Genomic DNA, 21,289 nt, shown 5'->3' on the forward strand with positions numbered 1-21,289 from the left:
CACATTACACGCACCGCACAGACACACACAGCTCTACTACATCCATCCTGACCCCACACATTACACGCACCGCACAGACACACACAGCTCTGCTACATCCATCCTGACCCCACACATTACACGCACCGCACAGACACACACAGCTCTGCTACATCCATCCTGACCCCACACATTACACGCACCGCACAGACACACACAGCTCTGCTACATCCATCCTGACCCCACACATCACACAGCTCTACTACATCCATCCTGACCCCACACATTACACGCACCGCACAGACACACACAGCTCTGCTACATCCATCCTGACCCCACACGTCACACAGCTCTACTACATCTATCCTGATTCCCACACATTACACACAGCACATCACAATTACAGCTCTGCTACATCAATCACAGCCATCGTATTGGTTCATTGAATGCTGCTTTGATTGTTTCTCGAGCACTGCTTAGCCAATCGGGGCCATCGCTTCCATGGAGGTGGGATTTATGAATTGCGTAACCAGAAGGTGATCTTCTGTGGCTGGTAAAAGCCTGCAAGAAGCGCATTGGGGCTCCAGAGAGCAGCGGGAGGGACCTGGACTGGGCCTGTTAGGCAAGTAAAATAAGACCTAGCGCCTCTTCTGGGGAAAAAATTAATATAAGACAGGGTCTTATTTTCAGGTAAACACTGTATGAAACACCGCTCCCTGTACTTCCTGTTCATCTTTTGAGCCCCGTAATGTATTTTGCAAGGCCTCATTGAAATAAATGGGAGCGTTATATTGCGATTACCACAGTGTTTTGAACACGGATGTGGCCTAAGGGGTTGAAATGCTGTTAAGGCGGCTGAGTTGTTTCAAATGTATTTACATGACACACAGATTCAAAATCTATTCTAAAAAGTGACCCTTTTTGGAAAGGTTTTTCCAATTTTAACGTGACTGAGGGTTAATCTCCTCTTCAGTGAGGAGGAGAGTGGAGAAGAGCCCCCATTCTGGGGATCGGTGGGGGTCTTGGCAGTAAGACCCTTATTAATTATGTACTGTTGACACTTTTATTTCTTCATACACTGTAAACACAGGATTGGCTTCACATTAAAAGTGACCAAGTACAGATATTTGCGCACAAATGTGTACATCCAGGGCTGGACACGCCACCTATAACAAGCTGGTTAGTAAGACCTCTTTTGGCGTGCGTCTGGTCCATAGACCTCTTTATGGACCTTACGGTATGTCACCAGGGTTCATGGCTGATGTGATGTGTAGACTGAAGTAGCTGGATGTATTCTGAAGCCTGTAGTGTAGAGACTTTCAGCTGAGATTCAGTCATAGGCTGTAAAAGTAGGGCGACGCTTCACAGTACAGACGATGACTTAAAATAAGACATAAAAGCCATCCAAGAGATTCTTAAGGCACAAAACTGAATATTCTTTAATGGCAGTCGGTCGTCTGATCGAGCTCTTCACTTGCCGAAGGCAGAAAGACACCAACGAGCAGCGACTGAAGTTGGCTGCAGTGAATGGCTGACACAGCATATGTTGGAGGTCATGCCTAGTAATTGCCTGACGTGCCCTGAAGCTCTTCTCTACATGTTGCAATCTGCTTTATTCCCTTTTTTTTTTTTTTTCCCTTCTCCATGTGTGATGTAATGAAATGTGAAAGCTCCAGCAGTAAATGTATGACGAGGCAGATTTCTTCTACTAGTCCTCTTCATGGTCCTCGTACGGGCCTCAGGGTTATTTCATAATCCTTGTAAACACTCCGCATGATGTCAAATATAGCAAACTACAATCAACTTCCCGTTCTTCAGGCCAGGCTGACACGCATGTAATTTCATTGCATATCATTCATGCAATATGCACGGTGAATGGAGTCACTGAAAGTACATTGATCCATTCACAATTGTGTATAATAGAAGTGTGGGAAAAAAAATTGTCATGTTCTATTTGACTGAGCCCTATGCTCTGGGTGTGTATGCATATGTACAGCGCTTTTCAACCACATTGCGTGTGCAGCTCCACACACTTGTAAAATGCTGTGTTCTACCCTCCGCTCGTGTAAGCCCGTCCTCAGTCAGGTCATGCATATGACAGCAACTAGCTGTATCTAAGAATGCTCCAACTTTATCCAGGCACCATATATAGTAGAGGCCAGTAATTGGACACATGTATATCTGAAATCTTGCTACTGTGATTGGCTGTGAAGACTGAGACCTGTAGAGATAGGACCAGCCTCTGAGCTCAGTGATTGGTAGTTATCTGCATATAACTGTACATATAGGAATAGCAGTCAATCACCGATGCCTCTGCCCATTAGACTGTTCTGCTCAGAATGAACACAGATGTACAGGTATATGGAGTCATTTCCCACAGAACTACCTATCAATCTGCTCGGCTCCTGCTCTATAGCATGCGGCCTTCAGAATGGATGGGAGGAGGGGCACAAAACAGAGGTGGGTACATTGAGTGACCCGTCAGGCCACGTCAAAGTTTCTCATGTTAAGTATAGCATTTATCGCTGTTATGCAGATTCAAGCGTTGCTAAGCAAGCTTCATAGTCTTGCGATGTTTCTCTCCCTCACCAAAAGAAGTAAAGACTTGGCAGCATAGATTTGGCGTAAAGCAGCAAAAAAGCTGTATCCTTCCATATGGGTAAGGTTGAAAAAGACCGTGGAGGTCGAAATGTAGCGTATTCATACGTTATGGGAGAATAAAGCTGCTTTGCACCAGATCTATGTTGCCAAGTCTTTACTTCTTTCTGCGATTGTCTGTTTGGTTTAGACCCCTGCCTTGGCTCTGCACACTCCTCTGCCCAGAGAGGGTTAAGGCTCTTTTAGACACGACGATTTTCGCTCAAAGCCGTCTTTTGAGCGGTAATCGTTGTCTAATTGCACTGACATTGTTTAGTTTTAGTTAAGCCGTCGCTGATTTTTCAGCATGCTGATTGATCAGCAATCAGTTCTCAGGGATTCACAGCGGGATACAGCTGTCACTATTGTTTGGGAGCCGTCCGTGTGGGAGATCCGCAGGAAAATGGAGCATGCTGCGATTTCGTCCCGTGCGTGCGACCTGCACCTTGGGAGAAAACCACATCTGCATGCATTTATTTTCCCTGCGGATGCTAGTGCATCCCTGTGGGCTTCTGGAGCTGCGGATCTCCCGCGCAGGAAACACGCACGGATTTTATAATTAAAAAACGCACGCGGACATTGGGCCTAAGCTGATCTGCCAGAACTGCCAACTTTTGTTTGTATCACCTGCTTTTCTCTTGACCTGTACAGTGGAAGCTGTGGGAAAGGGGCATCTACATGTTGGATTTCAGCGTGCCTGATCCTTTGGTCTTGCCGGAGATACGCCACTGCAGCAGCTTACTCCTCACACCCCATGACACAAACCTGCACATTTATTGTAGAGTCGGCAGAAAGCTATAGGACGAGCAAGCAGTCAGCTGGCAATTATTTAGTGTCTGGTCGCCTTACAATCCTCAGCAGATACAAGCCGGGACACGATTCATGTCCGGTAATAATGGGGCACCTGCTGTATATCTCCAGGAGACGCTGCGTGTACGGGCGTCCTCATCCGTAGCTGCTATACACTGGATAGGCACACTCACTGCCTCTCCTTGCATCCGGTTCTTATCTTCTCTGCTCTCTTCTTGGGTTTTGGCATCATTTTATGTAGGAAGGTTAGCTTGCAGTTCTACTTGCTGTAAGCTGAGCATGTGGTTAACATTATGTCTTTGGGTTTAGGACTTGCAAACCACTTCCAGTACAGAAACTTGGCTGCAGACTGCTGTACTCCACTATTGTTGTGGGCTGCTGACAATCACATCTTGGTTATCGCATATTGATACTGTGCCTGAACTTGTCTTATGAGCCGTAAAGATAGCAAAACTGCTCTCAAGTTGCAGAAAATACATTTTGAAAAAGAAACCTTGTTAGGCCGGTTTCACTTTTTTGTGCAAAAGAAATAAAATTATTTTTTACTTTTTTCATTTTAAGGGTGGGTACAGATGACTACTGTAAGGCCCGGCTGCACACGAATGGGGCAGATTCCGCATGTGGGAATCCGCAGCGCAATCCGACCCTGACCGTGGCCAGCGACCCTCCATACTTGTGTTTTCTCCTTTTCTGTACTGTGGTTCTTAAATGTTTATTCTCACACTGTCGCTAGGCAACGACACAGAATTTGTAACCTTTCCGTAATGTCAATTGTGTAAGGGCCGTGGGTCAGACTGCTTCCAGTGACTTTAATAGAAGCCGTCTGTGCGGAATCCGCACAAAAATAGAGCACATTTTTCCATAGCCTATAACGAACGACATGCGAATGCTGACCATGAATACCGCAAAGCAAATCCGTTTGTGTGCAGCCAACCTTAATCAGTAGCAAAACATGAAATGCACTACAAACACTGCAGTTTTTTTGTAGCGGCTTTTCTCACTTTGGTTGCACTTTTTGTGAAAATGGCAGTTTCCTTATTATGGGGGGGGATGGAGTTGTGGCATTTTTAAATTTCTCTTTCAAACATAGCATGTTCTAGTTGTGGCTTTCTTTCAAAATTTTTTTTTTTTAGAATTTAAATTTGAAAATAAAATTGAGTTTTTTTTTCTTTTGTTTTTTATCAATTTGTAATTTGCGTCCTCCTTCTAACGCTCTCAATTCATTGAATGCTGATTTAAAAAAAAAACCCACAACTTTAATTTGCTGCAGTCACATCCAAAACTGGAACATCATCCTTTAACGTGTCGCTTGACCTACTCTTCCACCAAAATTTTGTATGTCACAACTGGAAAGTTTGTAGTCTCTTCCTTCTTTTTAAAGACCTTGTTTAGTTTTTTTTTTTTTTTTAAATGGTCTGTTATGATAGGTCATCAATATTCAATTGCTGGGGCACCTCTACCGATCAGCTTTTTGGAAGAAGGCCCATGTCCCTTCATAGTTTACCAGGCGCAGAACTGTTTTTAGTAGCGGCTGTACATAATATAGCAGTATACTACAGCTTTGTCCTGCTGAAATCCCAGGCACCGCCGCTACTAATATAGAGCTTTGCTTGGTGCACTATAAAGGGGACATGGTTCTTAGTGGAACACCATGCCCCCTCAAACAGCAGATTGGGGGCTTGTTGTTCCCCACCAGTGTAATGGTTTTGGATGGACAATCCTCCAGGCTAAAATGATGATAGCTTGGTGTGTATTAATGGCTTGAAGTCTTGAGCATAACGCAATAATGCTTTTGTCAACTTTTTTTCTTTTCTTGGTGGTCTAAATATCAGACTGCAGTAACTTAATCGTCCCCTTCACTTACTTTCTGTCTGCTTTGTTCAACTTTTGTCTGTCCTTTAGATTGTGGTGGCTGAAAGAGAACTGAAGACAGCTGAGGGTAACTGTGAGCTATTGGTAAACACCAGGCTGTCTTTATCTGTGGAGAACGCCAAAGAACTATCCACTTCCCTATGTCTAGCGGAGGTACAAAGCGCCAGTATTGAAGACAAGATGATGTCCAACTTCTTGGTAAAAGCGTCCCGAGAGAAAACTCCCGGAAGAGAAGACGCCAGGCTGGGTCCACCTGATGGGCGACAAGACCCAGGAAGTGAGAACAATAAGGAAAAAACACTGGGTAAGAAGGTGGTAGAACAGGACAATGTAACTCTGAAACTAAGTCCTGACTGTATAATTATGGTGACTACAGAAGGTAATAGCAGTGTCCTCCCAGCAGGTTCAGGTAGGAGTGGCTCTAACTAGTCATGTGATAATGCATCATGGGAGTGTTAGCAGAGCATAGAGAAAGTGAACAGGGAGAAATCTTGGCATCAAGATGGTGCTGATAAGTATCAGACAGGAGGTGTTTAAAAATAAAGAAATGCTTAGGTTCCCCTCCTTATTCTCAACATTAGGGTGAATCCAGATGGCCGGTAAATTCCGACTGCGAGATTCTCGTAGCGGGATGTGAGCCACGGCTTACCTGTCCGGCGTCTTCGCTCTGTGAATGTGGCGGCTGGTGCACAGCCACACATGTGCATTGCTGAGCCGGCTCATCAGCGATGACTCACTGAGAGGCTCGCACTGAAATAGGACTTGCTGCGATTTTGTTATCTCTATCAAAATCATGGCTGTCTGCATAGGATTGCATTAACCAATGCAATCTTATGGCAGTGCGCAACGGTGGAAATTCTGCGTGAAATCTTGCTGCAGGATTTCCACTCGTGTGTATTCAGCTTTAGTAAAAATCTTAATGGGCGAATCCTGAACTGTCACTTGTATGCTACTGGTATATCAGTTATATTTTTATGGGGCCATTCTGGCAAAAACACATTTTCCCATTATTGTCCCTCTCGCTTGATTGCCATCATTTTCTGGAAATCTCCTATTTATATTGTAGTCAGTTCCATGCAGTGCAGCTTCCTGTCTGATGCTTAATAGCACCATCTTGATGCTTTCACATTAATCCCATGATGCATCAGCACAACACTACATGATCAGCTACAGCCAGTATACAATACTTATACATACTGTGGGGTTAGGTACATAATGAATAAAATAATTTTCAGAGTGGCCCTTTTCAGTAAGTATGTACGGTTGTGAAAAGGAAAGCATTAGAATCCTTGCTTGTATTATATTATTAATTGGGTTCCTCTGATTTCCTTATTTGCTTTGTCATACAGGTAAAGAAGTGCTACTTTTGATGCAGGCTTTGAACACGCTGAGGACTCCGGAAGAAAAGTTAGCAGCACTCTGCAAGAAATATGCTGATCTTGTACGTATAGCACTGTATAGAAGGGTTAACAGGCTTGCGGATCATATTGACTTTATGAATAGCCAGTGGATCAGATTAAGTGAGCTTTACAACATGTGTAACTAGCTTAACCTGTGCCATGGAAGACAGAACATCTGGCATATGTATGTATAGTTTTGGCCACACCTGCCTCTAACACTGAAGCCTACAGCCATGACCTTTTCTCCATAGACAAACGGAGAAAAGTAGGTTGTACCCGTCAGCTCATCGACTGTCAAAGTGATAGTCACAGGATGTCACCTTTTTAATACTCTTAATTTCTGTTGTCTTAAAGGACCACTGCAGCAGAAAAAAAAACACTTTTCCATCTCTGCCCCACTCAGCTGATTGCCTATCGCACTTTGGAGGTCTCCTCTATTTACTACAGCCACTTCTCTGCAGTACAGCACTCCATCCAATGCATATCAGGCCCCATCGGGATGCTATGTTTTACTTTCATTCTCAAATCTATCTTATTATGAAGCAGCTAGAGGCTATATTTCTGCCTGCTGAGGGGTCAGTGTAATTATCATTACCTTCTATATTCACCTAGATAAACTATAGCCCATAAGTATACAGTCAGGAGGATAAGCTGTGATCTCCTCTAGTATAACTATGACAGGAGCTGTGTGACCATCAGCGGTAACTGGGACAGGAGTGTATTTATACCCCTCTAGGCAGTTTCTGTGATGGGGTATAAGTAATATCACACAGACTGAGAAATTGACTAAAAAGTGAACAAAAGACCCCAAGTAGATCTGAGCTGGTCAGAACTGAGATCACATGACCATCTGAGGATGAAGAGGCCAGGAGTTTGTTAGAAAAGAATAACTGAGCAAGGTAACACTAGCGCATATACATTATTTTCCCAACTGCGATAGGTCTTTGCTACTCGTCTCCAAATAGTAACATAGTATGTAAGGCCAAAAAAAGACACCATGTCCATCCAGTTCAGCCTATTACCTCCTAATGTTGATCCAGAGGAAGACAAATGTTTTAATTCTGTTGCATTTCAAGAAGCAAAGAATGTAATATTTCTTATATATAGTTCTTTAAAGGGGTTGTCCCGCGCCAAAACGGGTTTTTTTTTCTTTTCAATAGCCCCCCCGTTCGGCGCGAGACAAACCCGATGCAGGGGTTTAAAAAAAAAAAACGGATAGTGCTTACCTGAATCCCCGCGCTCCGGTGACTTCTTACTTACCTTGCGAAGATGGCCGCCGGGATCTTCACCCTCGGTGGACCGCAGGTCTTCTGTGCGGTCCATTGCCGATTCCAGCCTCCTGATTGGCTGGAATCGGCACACGTGACGGGGCGGAGCTACGAGGAGCCGCTCTCCGGCACGAGCGGCCCCATTCAGAAGAAAGAAGACCGGACTGCGCAAGCGCGTCTAATCGGGCGATTAGACGCTGAAAATTAGACGGCACCATGGAGACGGGGACTCCAGCAACGGAACAGGTAAGTGAATAACTTCTGTATGGCTCATAATTAATGCACAATGTACATTACAAAGTGCATTAAAATGGCCATACAGAAGTGTATACCCCAACTTTGTTTCGCGGGACAACCCCTTTAAGTGAAATTTCCACTGTAAACCCAGAAAAACCACATGGCAATCGTCAGCAGCAAATCCGCACCAAATTCTAAAGTCGTGGTTTTTTTTTTTTAAACGAATTTACTAGTGCAAATCAGCTAAAATGAAAAAATACTACCAGTATGTTCGCCTTTCCTGTCTCCTGCTTCCTTGTTAACTCATGCATGGTTTCTCTCCGGTGATGACGTGTTGACACAGATAACTGCTCCATCCTTTTATTGGTTGCTGCAGTCACTTGTCTACATGAAATGATATTGGTGGACAATCGGGCAAGCATTACCACAGGGGTGCTAGGATCTGATAACTATCTGCATCTCGGGTCCATTTTCACAATGCCGCATTCTGTGCATCAGATTTGTTAAGATATCACCTTGCTATTACTGTATATTACTATGAAATTTTTACCCATATATGGATGGAAATTTTGCAGCATTTCTGATTCGTAAGAATGCACCCTAAGAGGTCTGTAACTTTCTTCTCTTCTGATTTTAGTTGGAAGAGAGCAGAAACTTCCAAAAACAAATGAAGATTTTGCAGAAAAAGCAGTCCCAAGTGATCAAAGAGAAGGCTCACCTTCAGAGCGAGCACAGCAAAGCCATTCTAGCACGTATCAAGCTCGAGTCCCTGTGCCGGGAGCTCCAGAGACACAACAAGTCATTAAAGGTCAGTTTACAGATTAATGGGTAAAGATGCTGACCCTCTCAGAAATGGTGTCCGCTTTTTAGAAAGTTATGATCTAGTAGCTTTCTCTGCTCACAGTCCATCCCTCATAGATGTCTTCAGTGTTTCTTTCTGTGTTGGAGAAACAAGCTCAATGAATTTAAACTGTTTTTGAAATCCAGGAAGACAATCTGCATCAAGCACGGGAATATGAGGAAGAGCGCAAAGAAGCCACTGCACATTTCCAGTTGACCCTGAATGAAATCCAGGCACAGATGGAGCAACATGATATCTACAATGCCAAGCTCCGTCAGGAGAATGTAGAGCTGGGAGATAAGTTAAAGAAGCTTATTGAACAGTATGCACTGCGTGAAGAGGTACTTCTAGCATTTGTTCAAAACAAGTTATGCAATGCAGATAAACCTTAGAGCAATAACTGTGATATCAAAAATATTCTTCCAGTTGAAAGCAAATGTTTTTGACCATAGTATGCAGTATTGGGGTACATTCACAGGTAGCAAATTTGTTTCAGGAATTTCTGTGACTCGGTCTGTTCCATTTTGGTAGCAAGCACAAGGATTTCTGCAAGTCCCATTCACCTGAATCGGAGAGTACAGACATTTCTGCAACAAAGCATGGTTTTAGCGCCTTGAAAACTGCGTCTATTAGAACCAATGGTTTCCTAGAGAAACGTTCAGATGAAGGAATTTTAGACACGCAAAAATCTCACACCTTCCAAAGATAAGACATGCGTGGCTACAGTGCCTGCATCTAAGGTCTGAGCTGTGAGAAGAGATAGGACCTGTCCTATCTTTGGTGCGTGATGCGCTGGAGTTTCCAAGGACTTTGGAAAGGACTTTGGCTAAGTCAGCCATAAACAAGAGTTGTGGGACAGTTCCTATCCCTTTTGACTCGCCAGTGAACATGCATGTCAGGAAAGAGGACATCAGTCTGCATGTAACTCACAAAAGAGATTAAATGTGTCGAAATCCAACACGCTCAATCCTTCTATCCCTCTAAGGCCGCCTGCAGACGGCCGGGTCGGATCCGGCTGCGAGAATTCTCGCAGCGGGACCCGACCCGAGCGCCTGCAGAGAGAAGCAAGGAACTCGCCCGCTCCCGCAGCTCTGTCTCTTTCATGTGCCGGCTGCCGGGCAGCCGATGCATGCGCAGAGCGGAGCCGGAGGCTGGGGAGTGCATGCCGTGGTTTGTTTTCTGCGCATGATTTCGCGCAGACAAACCGCGGCCGTCTGCATAGGATTGCGTATTGTAATGCAATCCTATGCAGGCGTGTACAGGTGGAAATTCTGTGAGGAATCCCGCCGCAGAATTTCCGCCCGTGTGCAGGAGGCCTAAGGCAGGCACATGTGTCAAACACAAGGCCCGTGAGCCGAATCCAGCCCGCTGCTTTGTGTTATGTGACCCGCGGCGTGCTGACGCCGCTCACCACTGCAGCGATTACCAGCTGGGGTGCCACAGCTCCCCACTGGTAATCTCGCTGTTACCGCTGATCCCGGCGCACACTGACGTCAGTGTGCAGGCTCGATCCTCCTCCCCTGAGTCCCCTGCTCATCAGTTCCGCAGGAGAGGACTTGGGGAGGAAGCGTGCCGGGCGCACCCACTGATGTCAGTGTGCATCCGGGCTTAGCGTGAGCAGAGGGGGAACAGCGCTGACAGCTACGGTAGGAGGAGGTAAGGATATGGGTTAGGGGGGAGGCTTATTACCGGGGGGCTTATTACTGAGGGCGGGTTAACGTTGCTATGGGGGTATTACTACGGGGGTTAATACTAAACAGGCCACTGTGGGTTTTTTTTTGTTTGTTTGTTTTTTTTTACTGGGGCCACTATCAGGGTCACTATTAGGGGGCGTTCACACGGGTTTAATTGTATTTCAATCACGCAAATACGCTGCGTATTTGTGCAATCGAAAATCACTTATGCCTGTATATTTGCATACGCAAAAAGGAACGCAGGTGGGCCCATTGAAATGGTGCGCAAATATGCAGTAAATAAGTTTCCTACGCATTCATCACGTATTTGCGTGGCCCATTCACTTCAATGGCCTATTGGGGTGCGCAGTACGCAACAAAATAGGTCCTGCTATGTGAAAATATACATCGTGTGAATGAACTCATTGAAATCAATGGCTTCTATTCACTGCATATTATGTATGTAGATACGCTTGTGTGAACTGGCCCTTACTGTACTGCTCCCTGCACACGGGCAGAAATTCCGCGGCGGGATTTCCCGCAGAATTTCCGCCCGTGGAAGCTACAATAGGATTGCAGACGGACGCGATTTGTCCACGTGAAAACTCGCACAGAAAACAAATCGCGGCATAGAAATGTTACTCCCTGGCACATCACAGAGCCAGTGCCGCGCTGGTTCCTGCAGGGGCTCGGGTCAGGTCCCGCTACAAGAATTCTCGCAGCGGGATCCGACCCGGCCGTCTGCAGACGGCCTTACAATCGGCACTTTGAAGGTCACCATAAGCCTGATGTGGACCTCGGTGAAAATGAGTTTGATACCCCTGCTCTAAGGCAAATATGGGAAGGGTGGGGTGGGGGTTCTGTCAAACTGATCCACACATATTGGATTGTGGCTGATCTCGCAGAAATCTGCACCTTCAGCCAATATTATGTTGCCTATGGTCTGCTTTAGATTCTTGTTCACAACCTCCCCATCTCGGCCTTTATCTTTTGTACTTGCTGTAAACTAGTCACTTGCTCCTCATGCTACCGGCTATTTTCTTCACTCTTCAGTAGAATGTCTAGCTCTTTGTTTCCTAACTAAAAGAATAAAATATTACGTTTTCATGTATGTATCTGTTTTATTATGTTTTACTTATTAACTGAAAATCTACTAAAGTTGATCCTCCTATCAAAACTATATAGCAAATTGTAAGTAAAACGTCCATTTTTATTAGTTAATTGAATGAAGAATGTGAGGGGGTTACAGTGTCTACTTTTGGAGACCACCACATTAGATGTCAGGAGACTTTTACAAGGCCGTGCAGTGCTCCTCTGGGGATATTTTATATGCAAATAGGCAATGGTACCTCTGCAGCGCCACCTACTGGGATGCAGCTTCCTTATAAGTCACTGTTCGACCTTCCATTAGGTGATGCTGCAGAGACTTTGTACCAACTTCCATATTACATTTAGAATGTAAACGTAATGAAATTACTTGTTTATCTTTTTCTGTCTAGCACATTGACAAAGTCTTTAAACATAAGGAGGTACAACAGCAACTGATTGATGCAAAACTTCATCAGACTACTCAGCTTATGAAGGTAGCCGAGGAACGACACCAGCGTGAAAGAGAGTTTGTAAGTGCAAAGACTATGCGATTAAGATAAAAGAATTCTGTAGGTTTCCCTTCTATAAATTAGCACAGCCTTGTGACATTGGGTGGCGATGTGATCTCTTGGCTTCACGTTTTGACATGGATGTATACACAGCATTATAAGCCACTGTGCATCAAACTCTGCATTCACACTCATTGCTCTTTATTGTATATTCAAAAATGGCTCTAAAACACAAGGTATTTTTTGACTGGTGTTACAGATGCTGTGCTCCTCTAAATATGAGTTTCGGGATCCTGTGAAATACAAGATGTGGATTGTTTGGTTTTATCACTGTAATTGAGAAGTAGGCAGACTTATTCACAGCCACGGTCTCCTTTCCTGAATAGCCTATAATGTTCTGTTCTTTACAAGTGGTAACTTAATATACTTGGGAAAACCAAGCAGATTGAATGCAGTCTTCCTGCTACTTCGCACTATTAACTGGCTTCTATTACTTTTCAGTTGTTGAACGAGGCCACAGAAACCAGACAAAAATTTGAGGAGCTGAAGCAGCAAGAAAGTCAATTAAAGCAGCAGGTAAGCAAAAGATGATTTCTTCTCCATGACTTTATGCACTTGACAAAGCTCATGCAACTACAGTATGCTGCCACTACAGACTTTGTGGGTACTTTTTGTTCTTTTCCCATGGATCTAATAGTAGGGAATCATTTCTTAAAGGAACACTGCACCCAGAAAATAAGCAGGACTTCCCCACAGTGTTTCTCTAGGATTTTCTGCCGCCTCTTTCAACAGTCAGAGTTGCAGAAATCTTGTGGAGAAGACAGATGGTAATTTCCATCTGATCTCTTCCATCTTCGTCTGACACACTGATGAGTGGATGGCACCTAAGCTGGGTTTTCAGATACCTATAAAACTGTCCACCTGTGGCAGCCAGGTGCATGAAGTTGCCAAAAATGCCAGCAAGTTTATGCACAACTGGCTGCTGCAGTTGGTAGGAGTTTTGGATGGTTACCACAGCATGGAACCCCAGCCTTAGGCTAGTGAGGGCGATATCTGTCCGGGAATCGTTGCACGATATCTCAATCAATGTGAAAGCCCCAGTGATTCGAGGTGTTTTAATGTCACTGCTGAGATTCCCTTCATCCCTGCCGCGGCAAAGTATTGCAGAGTTCTCCCATGCAGGACGATAGAACACGCTGTGATTTGTTTCCCACATAGAGGTGCGATTTTCTCGGTTGTGTGAAACTGGCCTTAGGATTCTTTTCAGATTGAGCAATGGGGCAAAGCTTCTTCTGCAGCTATTTGTTTTGAAGATAAGAGTCTTGAGTAGTGGGAATGACTGATCCCCTGGGAGAAATATAAAATATTTAAATGTTTTTTTTGTATGATTTCTGGTTAGTGTTCCTTTTTAATGGGGGTTGTCCAAGATAATAATAATAAAAAAAAAGGTTCCCCATGCTAGAATGCAGTAAACAAGTTTACTCTGATCTCTCCTGCACCGCCACATCTTCAAGCGCAGACAACGGAGCTGCGTCATGGGTCTGTTTTGACAGGCTGTACATAGAACATTATAGGCTGCTACAGCCAACCACACACCTCAACAGTTGCGTACTGAGTTTGTGATTGGCTGCTCCCGTGTCTTGGGAAGGGGTGGGACAGAACTGCTGGCAAGAGATGTGGGGACACAAAAGAAGTGAGAATAAGCTTGCTTATTATGTTCTAGCATGGGGAGCATGCCGTTTAGTTTGTGTTTTTTTTTGTTTTCATTTATCTTGGACCACCCCTTTTTGAGTTTGCTTCTTTGATGCCCTGACTAGTGAGCCACAGAAATCATTTAATTCTTATTTTCTTTGCTCATGGCAAATATTTGCTGTATAGTGCTCTTCTGAAATGTATTATCTTGTCTGTGGCCAGAGATCTTTGCTGCATTTACTCAGTGAGATTCCCGTTGTCTTTTCCAATAGCAGGCTTTAGGTCGCTCTCACAAAGCTTGTTTTTTTACGGCGTTTAGTGCAGCGTTTCAAATGGCGCTAAATGTTGTAAAACCCCTGCATTGATTTCAATAAGGCTTCTTAGATGAGGGTTCGAATCCTGAGTTTCCTGAGTGCGGTCTATTCTATGGTCGGGCATTTAAGCGTTTTTAAACAGGATGCGTCGTTCATTGAAATCAAGGGGGAGCGTTTTCAACGCTGTTAAAAACGTGGTGGAACGCAGCGTTCTGTGCCACAAAGAGTGAAAGCGGTGATGTCTTCGGCTTGCTTTACCTGCGTTGTTACTGCGCTAAAAACAGGCCAACGCTCACACTGAACGCTGTACAAAGCAGCTCTGCCCAAGTAACAACACTGCATTTACAAGCACAGCGTTTTTTCTATCGCCTGTGTAACAGTAGCCTTATTTGGAGAGAGAAAAAATGGAAAGTCATTGGAAGTCAGTCATATTTTTAAATATGTAATGAAGCTGAAATATAGACAGACTGGGCTGCACACCAGCCCTACAAGAAGGCTAGAGATGTGTGAGAGGTCATAATTGATATATAATGGGGGCAGCATATCTCTTAATATTTACAAGCCCTTTAACTAAGTTGTGTCTCAACATAAACTACGTTACATGTTTTTCATTTCAGCTATCTCTTTACATGGACAAGTTTGAGGAATTTCAGACCACAATGGCGAAAAGTAATGAGCTTTTCACAACATTCCGTCAAGAAATGGAAAAGGTTTGTTTCAGTTCTTTGCCTTCATTAAACAAAGATTTGATTAAAACACCCAAAGGTATCTGTAGTCCTTAATGCCCATTTCAAACTGAAATACAAAATATACTTTATGCAATTTGAGTAACTAACACCAAACTGGAGTTTAGCTTTCTGTTTATCATGTGATCTGATTTCTGCGCCTATTTATCAGTAGTCGTTCTGCACCATAAGAAGCATTTAGAGTTTTCAGTGTAGCAGACGTCAGGGCAACCTGAAGTAAAGGGAACCTGTCAACAGGATCATGCTGCCTGAACCACAGCCAACATGAACCCAGGACAGGGATGTCCATTCAGCTCATGTATGTTTCATTCTGAGACACTATTGCATATCGGGGGAAAAAAAAATACTAGAAGTTAGACTTGGCGCTCAGTTGAGATGGAGCACTGAGTCAATGAAGCAGGCTGTGCCCTATGTGCAGGCAGGGAGAGAAGCTGTCACTCTTGATACTGTGGATAAGGAGAGGCCAGCGCGGACCACCTCTTGCACTCAGAGCTCCATTCCGAGTCAGACTTCTAAGTACGTTTGTATCTTCTGAAATGTAGCAACGTTTCGGAATAAAACGTAAACTGGTCAAATCGGGCAGCATGAACCCGGTGAGACTTTTAGTTTGGGCTGGAGTTAAGCCTGGAGGTATTGAGCTCAAAGAATTTAACTTTTAAAAAATGTATTTCATATAGTTTTTATTCTTTAGATGACCAAGAAAATAAAGAAACTGGAAAAAGAAACCGTTGTCTGGCGTACCAAGTGGGAAAACAACAATAAAGCTCTACTACAGATGGCTGAGGAGGTGAGTTGAGCTTTGTGCTGTTTTCTAAATGTCTCCATGTTCCGGGTTAGGTCCTTAATGTCAGCTTTTCACCAGTATGTTGGTGACTGACAGGTAATCGATCAGCTGATTCCCTCTACCGCTGCCACCATGGTCAGCGGAGGAAGCAGAAACTGCTGACCGCAGTGCAGCCGACCATGTTGGTACTGCGGGTCAGCTCCTGTTCAAGTGCTTTCTCTCTGAGCTATATGTTTGGATCTCTAATGTATATATCTGATGGGAGACACTGAGGTACCACATTGTATAGACGTACAGTGGAATACTTCACTAGTAGGTTCCCATGGCAAAAAAGGAAAGTAAATCACATTGCATACATTATTGTATACATTTTTGTATGGAATAACTTACAGGGTGGGCCACAGAAAAGTAGTCCGCTCTGATCCCCGCACCTCACTTTTTGGAGGAGGCCGTAGCTCCATGTGCAGTATTCCAGCTTTATTTTATCCTTCTACTTAGTCCTACTTTGCACGTCGCATCAGAGTGTTCTTCCTGTAACAGCGAATAGTTATTGTGGAAGGCTATGTGCAAACCGAATCTATTGAGGAAATGCAACAGGCCCTTGCCGACAACGATCCAGATACAAAACCACCTGCTAAACATTGTATTCGGAGCCTGGTTCAGAAATGGCACCAAGCCAGATCGATCGCCCTCAGCCGAGACATCAAAATTCAGCCATGACGTTCGGCAGCAGATGGCAAATTGCCCTTGAAAAACAACTTGTAGACTTTTGCACAAACAACGTGTTGGGGAATGTTGAAATCTCTGAATCTGAAATCATACTGAGTAATGTGTGCAGCAACTGAGAGACCTTGACAAAGCCAAACGTGTAAATTACTGTACGTGCCTGCTGACTGTGATTGCTAGAGGACTTTTGGACCCATTGCTGTATTTTATGACTGATCAAGCGTGACTTCATTCATCCAGTCATGCGAGTTCACAGAATTAGAGGTACTGATCTACTGAAAATCCACAATAGACTTGCAAAACACCACTGCACAGCAAGAAAATTTGCAATTGGTCTGCAGTGCCAGGAACATGAATAGTTTGCCCATTTTTTTGTAATCCACTGTGAATATCTCAGTTTATATTGACATGTTTAAAGTTTTCCGTCCACTTAACTCCAGATGAAAAATGTACTGCTTCTTCCAACAAGATGGGGCAACATGCTGCTCCTCCCACAACTAACTGGCACAAGTTCATGAACTATTTGCCGAAGAGTGAACCGTGAGTGAGGGGTTATGGCCACCGTGTTCCTTGGACTTGCCTACATATGATTTTTACTTGTGGGGAAATTTAAAGCAGAAAATGGTATGCCAATAATCCACATACCTTGGATGAACTTAAAGGGGTTGTCTCGCGAAACCAAGTGGGGTTATACACTTCCGTATGGCCATATTAATGCACTTTGTAATGTACATCGTGCATTAAATATGAGCCATACAGAAGTTATTCCACTTACCTGCTCCGTTGCTAGCGTCCTCGTCTCCATGGTTCCGTCTAAATTCGCTGGCAGCTTGCTTTTTTAGACGCGCTTGCGCAGTCCGGTCTTCTCCTACCAGCACGAGCCGCTTCAGTGTGCTCCCCGCTACAGCTCTTCTGCGCATGCGCAGACGAGCTGTCACTGCTCGGGAGCGCGCTGGAGCGGCCATTCTGTACCTGGAGCTGCCCAGCGGAGAAGCCCAGCCCAGCAGCCCCGAGAAGCCGCCCAGGTAAGTGATGGGTCGGGGGGTGATCTTGACTAACAGGTGAAGGTCCCGGGCCACAGCGGTAGGCTCCGGAGCCTAGCGCTGGGCTCCGGGGCCTAGCGCTGGGCTCCGGGGCCTAGCGCTGGGCTCCGGGGCCTTCGTCTGTTGTCAGGGTCTAGCGCTGGGGAGCCGGGAGCGTAGCGCTGGGGAGCCGGGGGCTAGCGCCGGTTACCTGCTGCCTGGCGGTGGGTGACTGGTCGGCGGCTGCGGTGGGTCCGGTCGGCGGCTGCGGGGCGTCTGGTTGCCATGGAGACACAGCTGGCAGCGTCTCGGGAGCGCGCACGTCGGGCTGCAGCAAGCGAAGGGAAAAGAGCCGGCGGCCATCTTGGGGAAACTTTTATAAGTTGCTGAAACGCTGGAACTGTAAGTACAAACCAGCTAGAAAAGTCATTTACAGGGGGGCTTAGTAATGTATGCTTAATTAGGGGGACTGGGCAAAAAAAAAAAATTCACTGCTTCCTCGAGACATCTCCTTTAAGAAAAATATCACAAACCCTATCCACAGCATCACTGTTGAAGAGCTGCAGGCAATATCAGCCATCATGTTGTGACGTGTCCAGAGGTGCATAGAGGTGAATGGGGACCATTTCCAGTATCTGTTGTAACGGTGGTAAATCACTAAAGCTTTGGAAAAAACAATCCCACTTACTGGTTCTTCCTGTTGTAGGCGGGCTACTGTTCCATGGTCCACCCTGTAGTTTACCATGCTATTCCATACTGCAAAAAGTGTGCCAACGTATATGGGCTTGGTATATCACAAAAAGACCATTGTTTTGGTGTTTGCTGGATCAGTGGGGGCCTGCAGATATATTTATCATCCCCATCTTCAATGCCGAAAAATGATATGAACAGGTCTCAACATTGGATTACTGTATTATCTTTGTGAAGTTATAGATTATATACTGTAAATGGCTACTGTGAGCTGTAAAGAAACAATTTCTCTCTCCCCTCCCCAATGTTTCAGGAGTCTGAAAAATTGACCCCTAAATTGGTAGTTAAGTTCTGTGACACATGATCCACCTTCACTATATAGAGAGGGGAGTAATTCTGTTGGCAGTACATTCAATTGGGTACTGGACTCTTCTGTTGTCAGGGGCTGATTCATCCAGAACCAACATGAAAAAGCACAAAAAAAAAACATACACAAATGCATTTTCATAAACTAGTTTAATTTAAAGCACTTTTTTTTTTGTCTGGTGGCCTCGTAATACTGAACTAGGGTCACAATAAAAACGAGATGTATTGCCTTTCAAATATTTTATGACCTATCAAAATTACATGTAATATCTAATGGGTACAGCTTCTACTTCCAGGACTCTGGCCAATTGAGACAACGGGGGAAATTATTCCCAGCATTTGCAACACCAGCCTTCAAACCTCTTCCCCCATGTGCCTACTAAGCTTCTGGTGCAAATTATACATCTGTCAATCCAGGACAACCACGCACCCCTCCTGAGAAGCCACACCCACTTCTTACAAAGTGTTGGGGCTGGTGCAAAAAAAGCCTTAAAGTCAGTTTAGTTTTTTTTTTTTTGGTCCCGAAAGTGTTGTAAAAGTTTTTATGCATCACCCCCAATGGGTTCCCCTTCTACCTAATGAACATTCTATAGAGGCCAAGCATGTTGCTCTGTCTACATTCTAGATTATGGGAGATGTGAAAAGCTAGGCTGTTACCACACGTCTCATAATTTGAGTGAGAGTCACATACATAAATGGTCTGACATATAAAAGACAGAGAGATGACTACAGTATTTGCCTTTCCTTGCTTTGGAGACATGTACCATTGCTCTTCTCTCTGTCATGGAAACTGTGTGAGCAGCTACTCGCACACCTCTTGTGTCCTGATAGTCTTGTGTGGGTCTGGATCACAGGTGGTAAACTCCAGCTTTAGGCCTCCCTCACACAGGACGTTTGCAAAATGCTGCCTTTTCAGCTGTGTGTTTTCAGCATTCATTTCAATGGGAGACTCAGCTGAAAATGCCCAAAGATAGAACATGCAGCGTTTTTCAAAGCAGCGTTTTCACCCTTGTGTGAGCAGTCCCAAATGAATGGGAGCCTTGTACAGCGTTTAGCACAGGGCTGAAAACGCCTGTGTGAGGGAGGCCTTAGGGTGGATTTAGATGACTGTATATCGGCTCGGTTTTCACACCGAGCCGATATATGGTGTCCTCATCTGCAGGGGGGGGGGGGCTAAGTTTTGAGAATTAGCCCCGCCCCCGCCTCTCCCCCATTGCAAATAGTGCAGAGGGGCGGAGAGGAGGCAGAGAGGGGGCAAGAGCTCAGAGCACTGCTCCTGGCTCTTCCAGGCTCCTCCCCTGCAGAGAGTGACGACTTATATCGGCCGGGCGTGAAAACCCAGCCGATATATGTTCTTCTAAATCCAGCCTTAAACTGTATCTCCAATGTCATGAAACTTTTAACATCTCAGAAGTTTTGATTGGTGAGGAACCGGAAGCTGAGACCTGCACCAATCTCTGAAACAAAGAAGCAGTAGCACTTGGCTAAGCTCTATGCTGCTTCATCTTTGAGGAGAGTAGTGAATAGACTCGTGCTTTTCTAGGAGCCTGTAATGCCCCCTAATCCCACCTCTCCAAGTATCAACCAAGCAGTCAAACCCCACTAAGGGATACAGTGCTCAGCCACGTGCTTCTGCCCTTTTGTTTCAAGGACCAGTGCGAAGCTATGGAACGTCAATTGTCAAAACTGACACAGCCGTTTTCTGAAACTGGAAGCACACGTCAAGTGTCTTAGGGTTGCAGAAGTTCAAACTTTCTTATAACTAAACTCCTTTTCTCCTCAGAAAACTATTAGGGATAAGGAGCACAAAGCACTGCAAGTCAAGCTTGAGCGGCTGGAGAAGCTTTGTCGGGCCCTGCAGACTGAGCGCAATGAGCTGAACAAGAAAATTGAGGTTCTTCAAGATCCGGTTCCTGTACTAGATGGTGAAGGTGATGCGGCAGATGGAGACTCATTAGAGACAAACCCAGCAGAGGAATCCTCAGAGGAAATGAATACAAACACAGAGAGAAAAACTTCTGGAATCCAGCCCATTACTCAACCCTCCGTATCAGAAGAACAGATTCTTGTCCAAGAGACTCTTCCGTTGGGACCACCTTCTGGCATAGATTCTGTTGACTAACACGCTGTTAGATACCGATACACAAACATATGTATATATGGGAAATATACATATATATATTTTGTGTATAACTTTATTGGTGGTAATTTTGTTTTGTGGTGACAAATTTCTTACTTTTTTTCTACCATATCTGTATTTTCTTAGGACTACTGGAGTACAAGTGGTACATAAAGCTTCCTAGCAATTTCACAGAGTCTAATAGATTTTTGTCATATTCGGGTTTGACATCAGTCTCCATTTCATTGTCCATTCTTTGTAGGTGGGAAGGGGGAGGCAGGTAGGTAGATGTTGCAATAACCCCTGTACATGAAAACTTGCGCTTTCAAAGCATGAGACTGAGCTGTGCCTAAGCAGGGACATGAATATTGTCTCCGTCCTTATGGGCAGAGCTAATATCTGAGCTAAGGGGAAGTTGAGGAAGAGATCCGGGAGCGGGTTCCATGCAGGTAATGACTAGAGCAAGAGCCTGCGATGCAATAAATGGTCGTCCTTGTGTGGCTGCTACTATCTTT

General features: G+C 44.8%; 1 protein-coding gene across 1 annotated transcript in view; it reads left to right on the forward strand.

Moving 5' to 3' along the window:
• TXLNG (taxilin gamma) overlaps window positions 1-20,966 on the forward strand; it is a 30,656-nt gene extending 9,690 nt beyond the window's left edge. Inside the window, exons 2-10 of the mRNA XM_066575583.1 lie at window positions 5,329-5,602; window positions 6,648-6,739; window positions 8,841-9,011; window positions 9,191-9,385; window positions 12,217-12,336; window positions 12,817-12,891; window positions 14,939-15,031; window positions 15,759-15,854; window positions 20,439-20,966. Of these exons, the coding sequence (XP_066431680.1) occupies window positions 5,329-5,602; window positions 6,648-6,739; window positions 8,841-9,011; window positions 9,191-9,385; window positions 12,217-12,336; window positions 12,817-12,891; window positions 14,939-15,031; window positions 15,759-15,854; window positions 20,439-20,777 (1,455 nt within the window). The 3' untranslated portion in view covers window positions 20,778-20,966. The remainder of the gene's footprint in view (window positions 1-5,328; window positions 5,603-6,647; window positions 6,740-8,840; window positions 9,012-9,190; window positions 9,386-12,216; window positions 12,337-12,816; window positions 12,892-14,938; window positions 15,032-15,758; window positions 15,855-20,438) is intronic.
• The last annotated feature ends 323 nt before the right edge of the window (window positions 20,967-21,289 follow it).

This window comes from Eleutherodactylus coqui, chromosome 1, assembly GCF_035609145.1.
Source record: "Eleutherodactylus coqui strain aEleCoq1 chromosome 1, aEleCoq1.hap1, whole genome shotgun sequence".
NCBI lineage: Eukaryota > Metazoa > Chordata > Amphibia > Anura > Eleutherodactylidae > Eleutherodactylus > Eleutherodactylus coqui.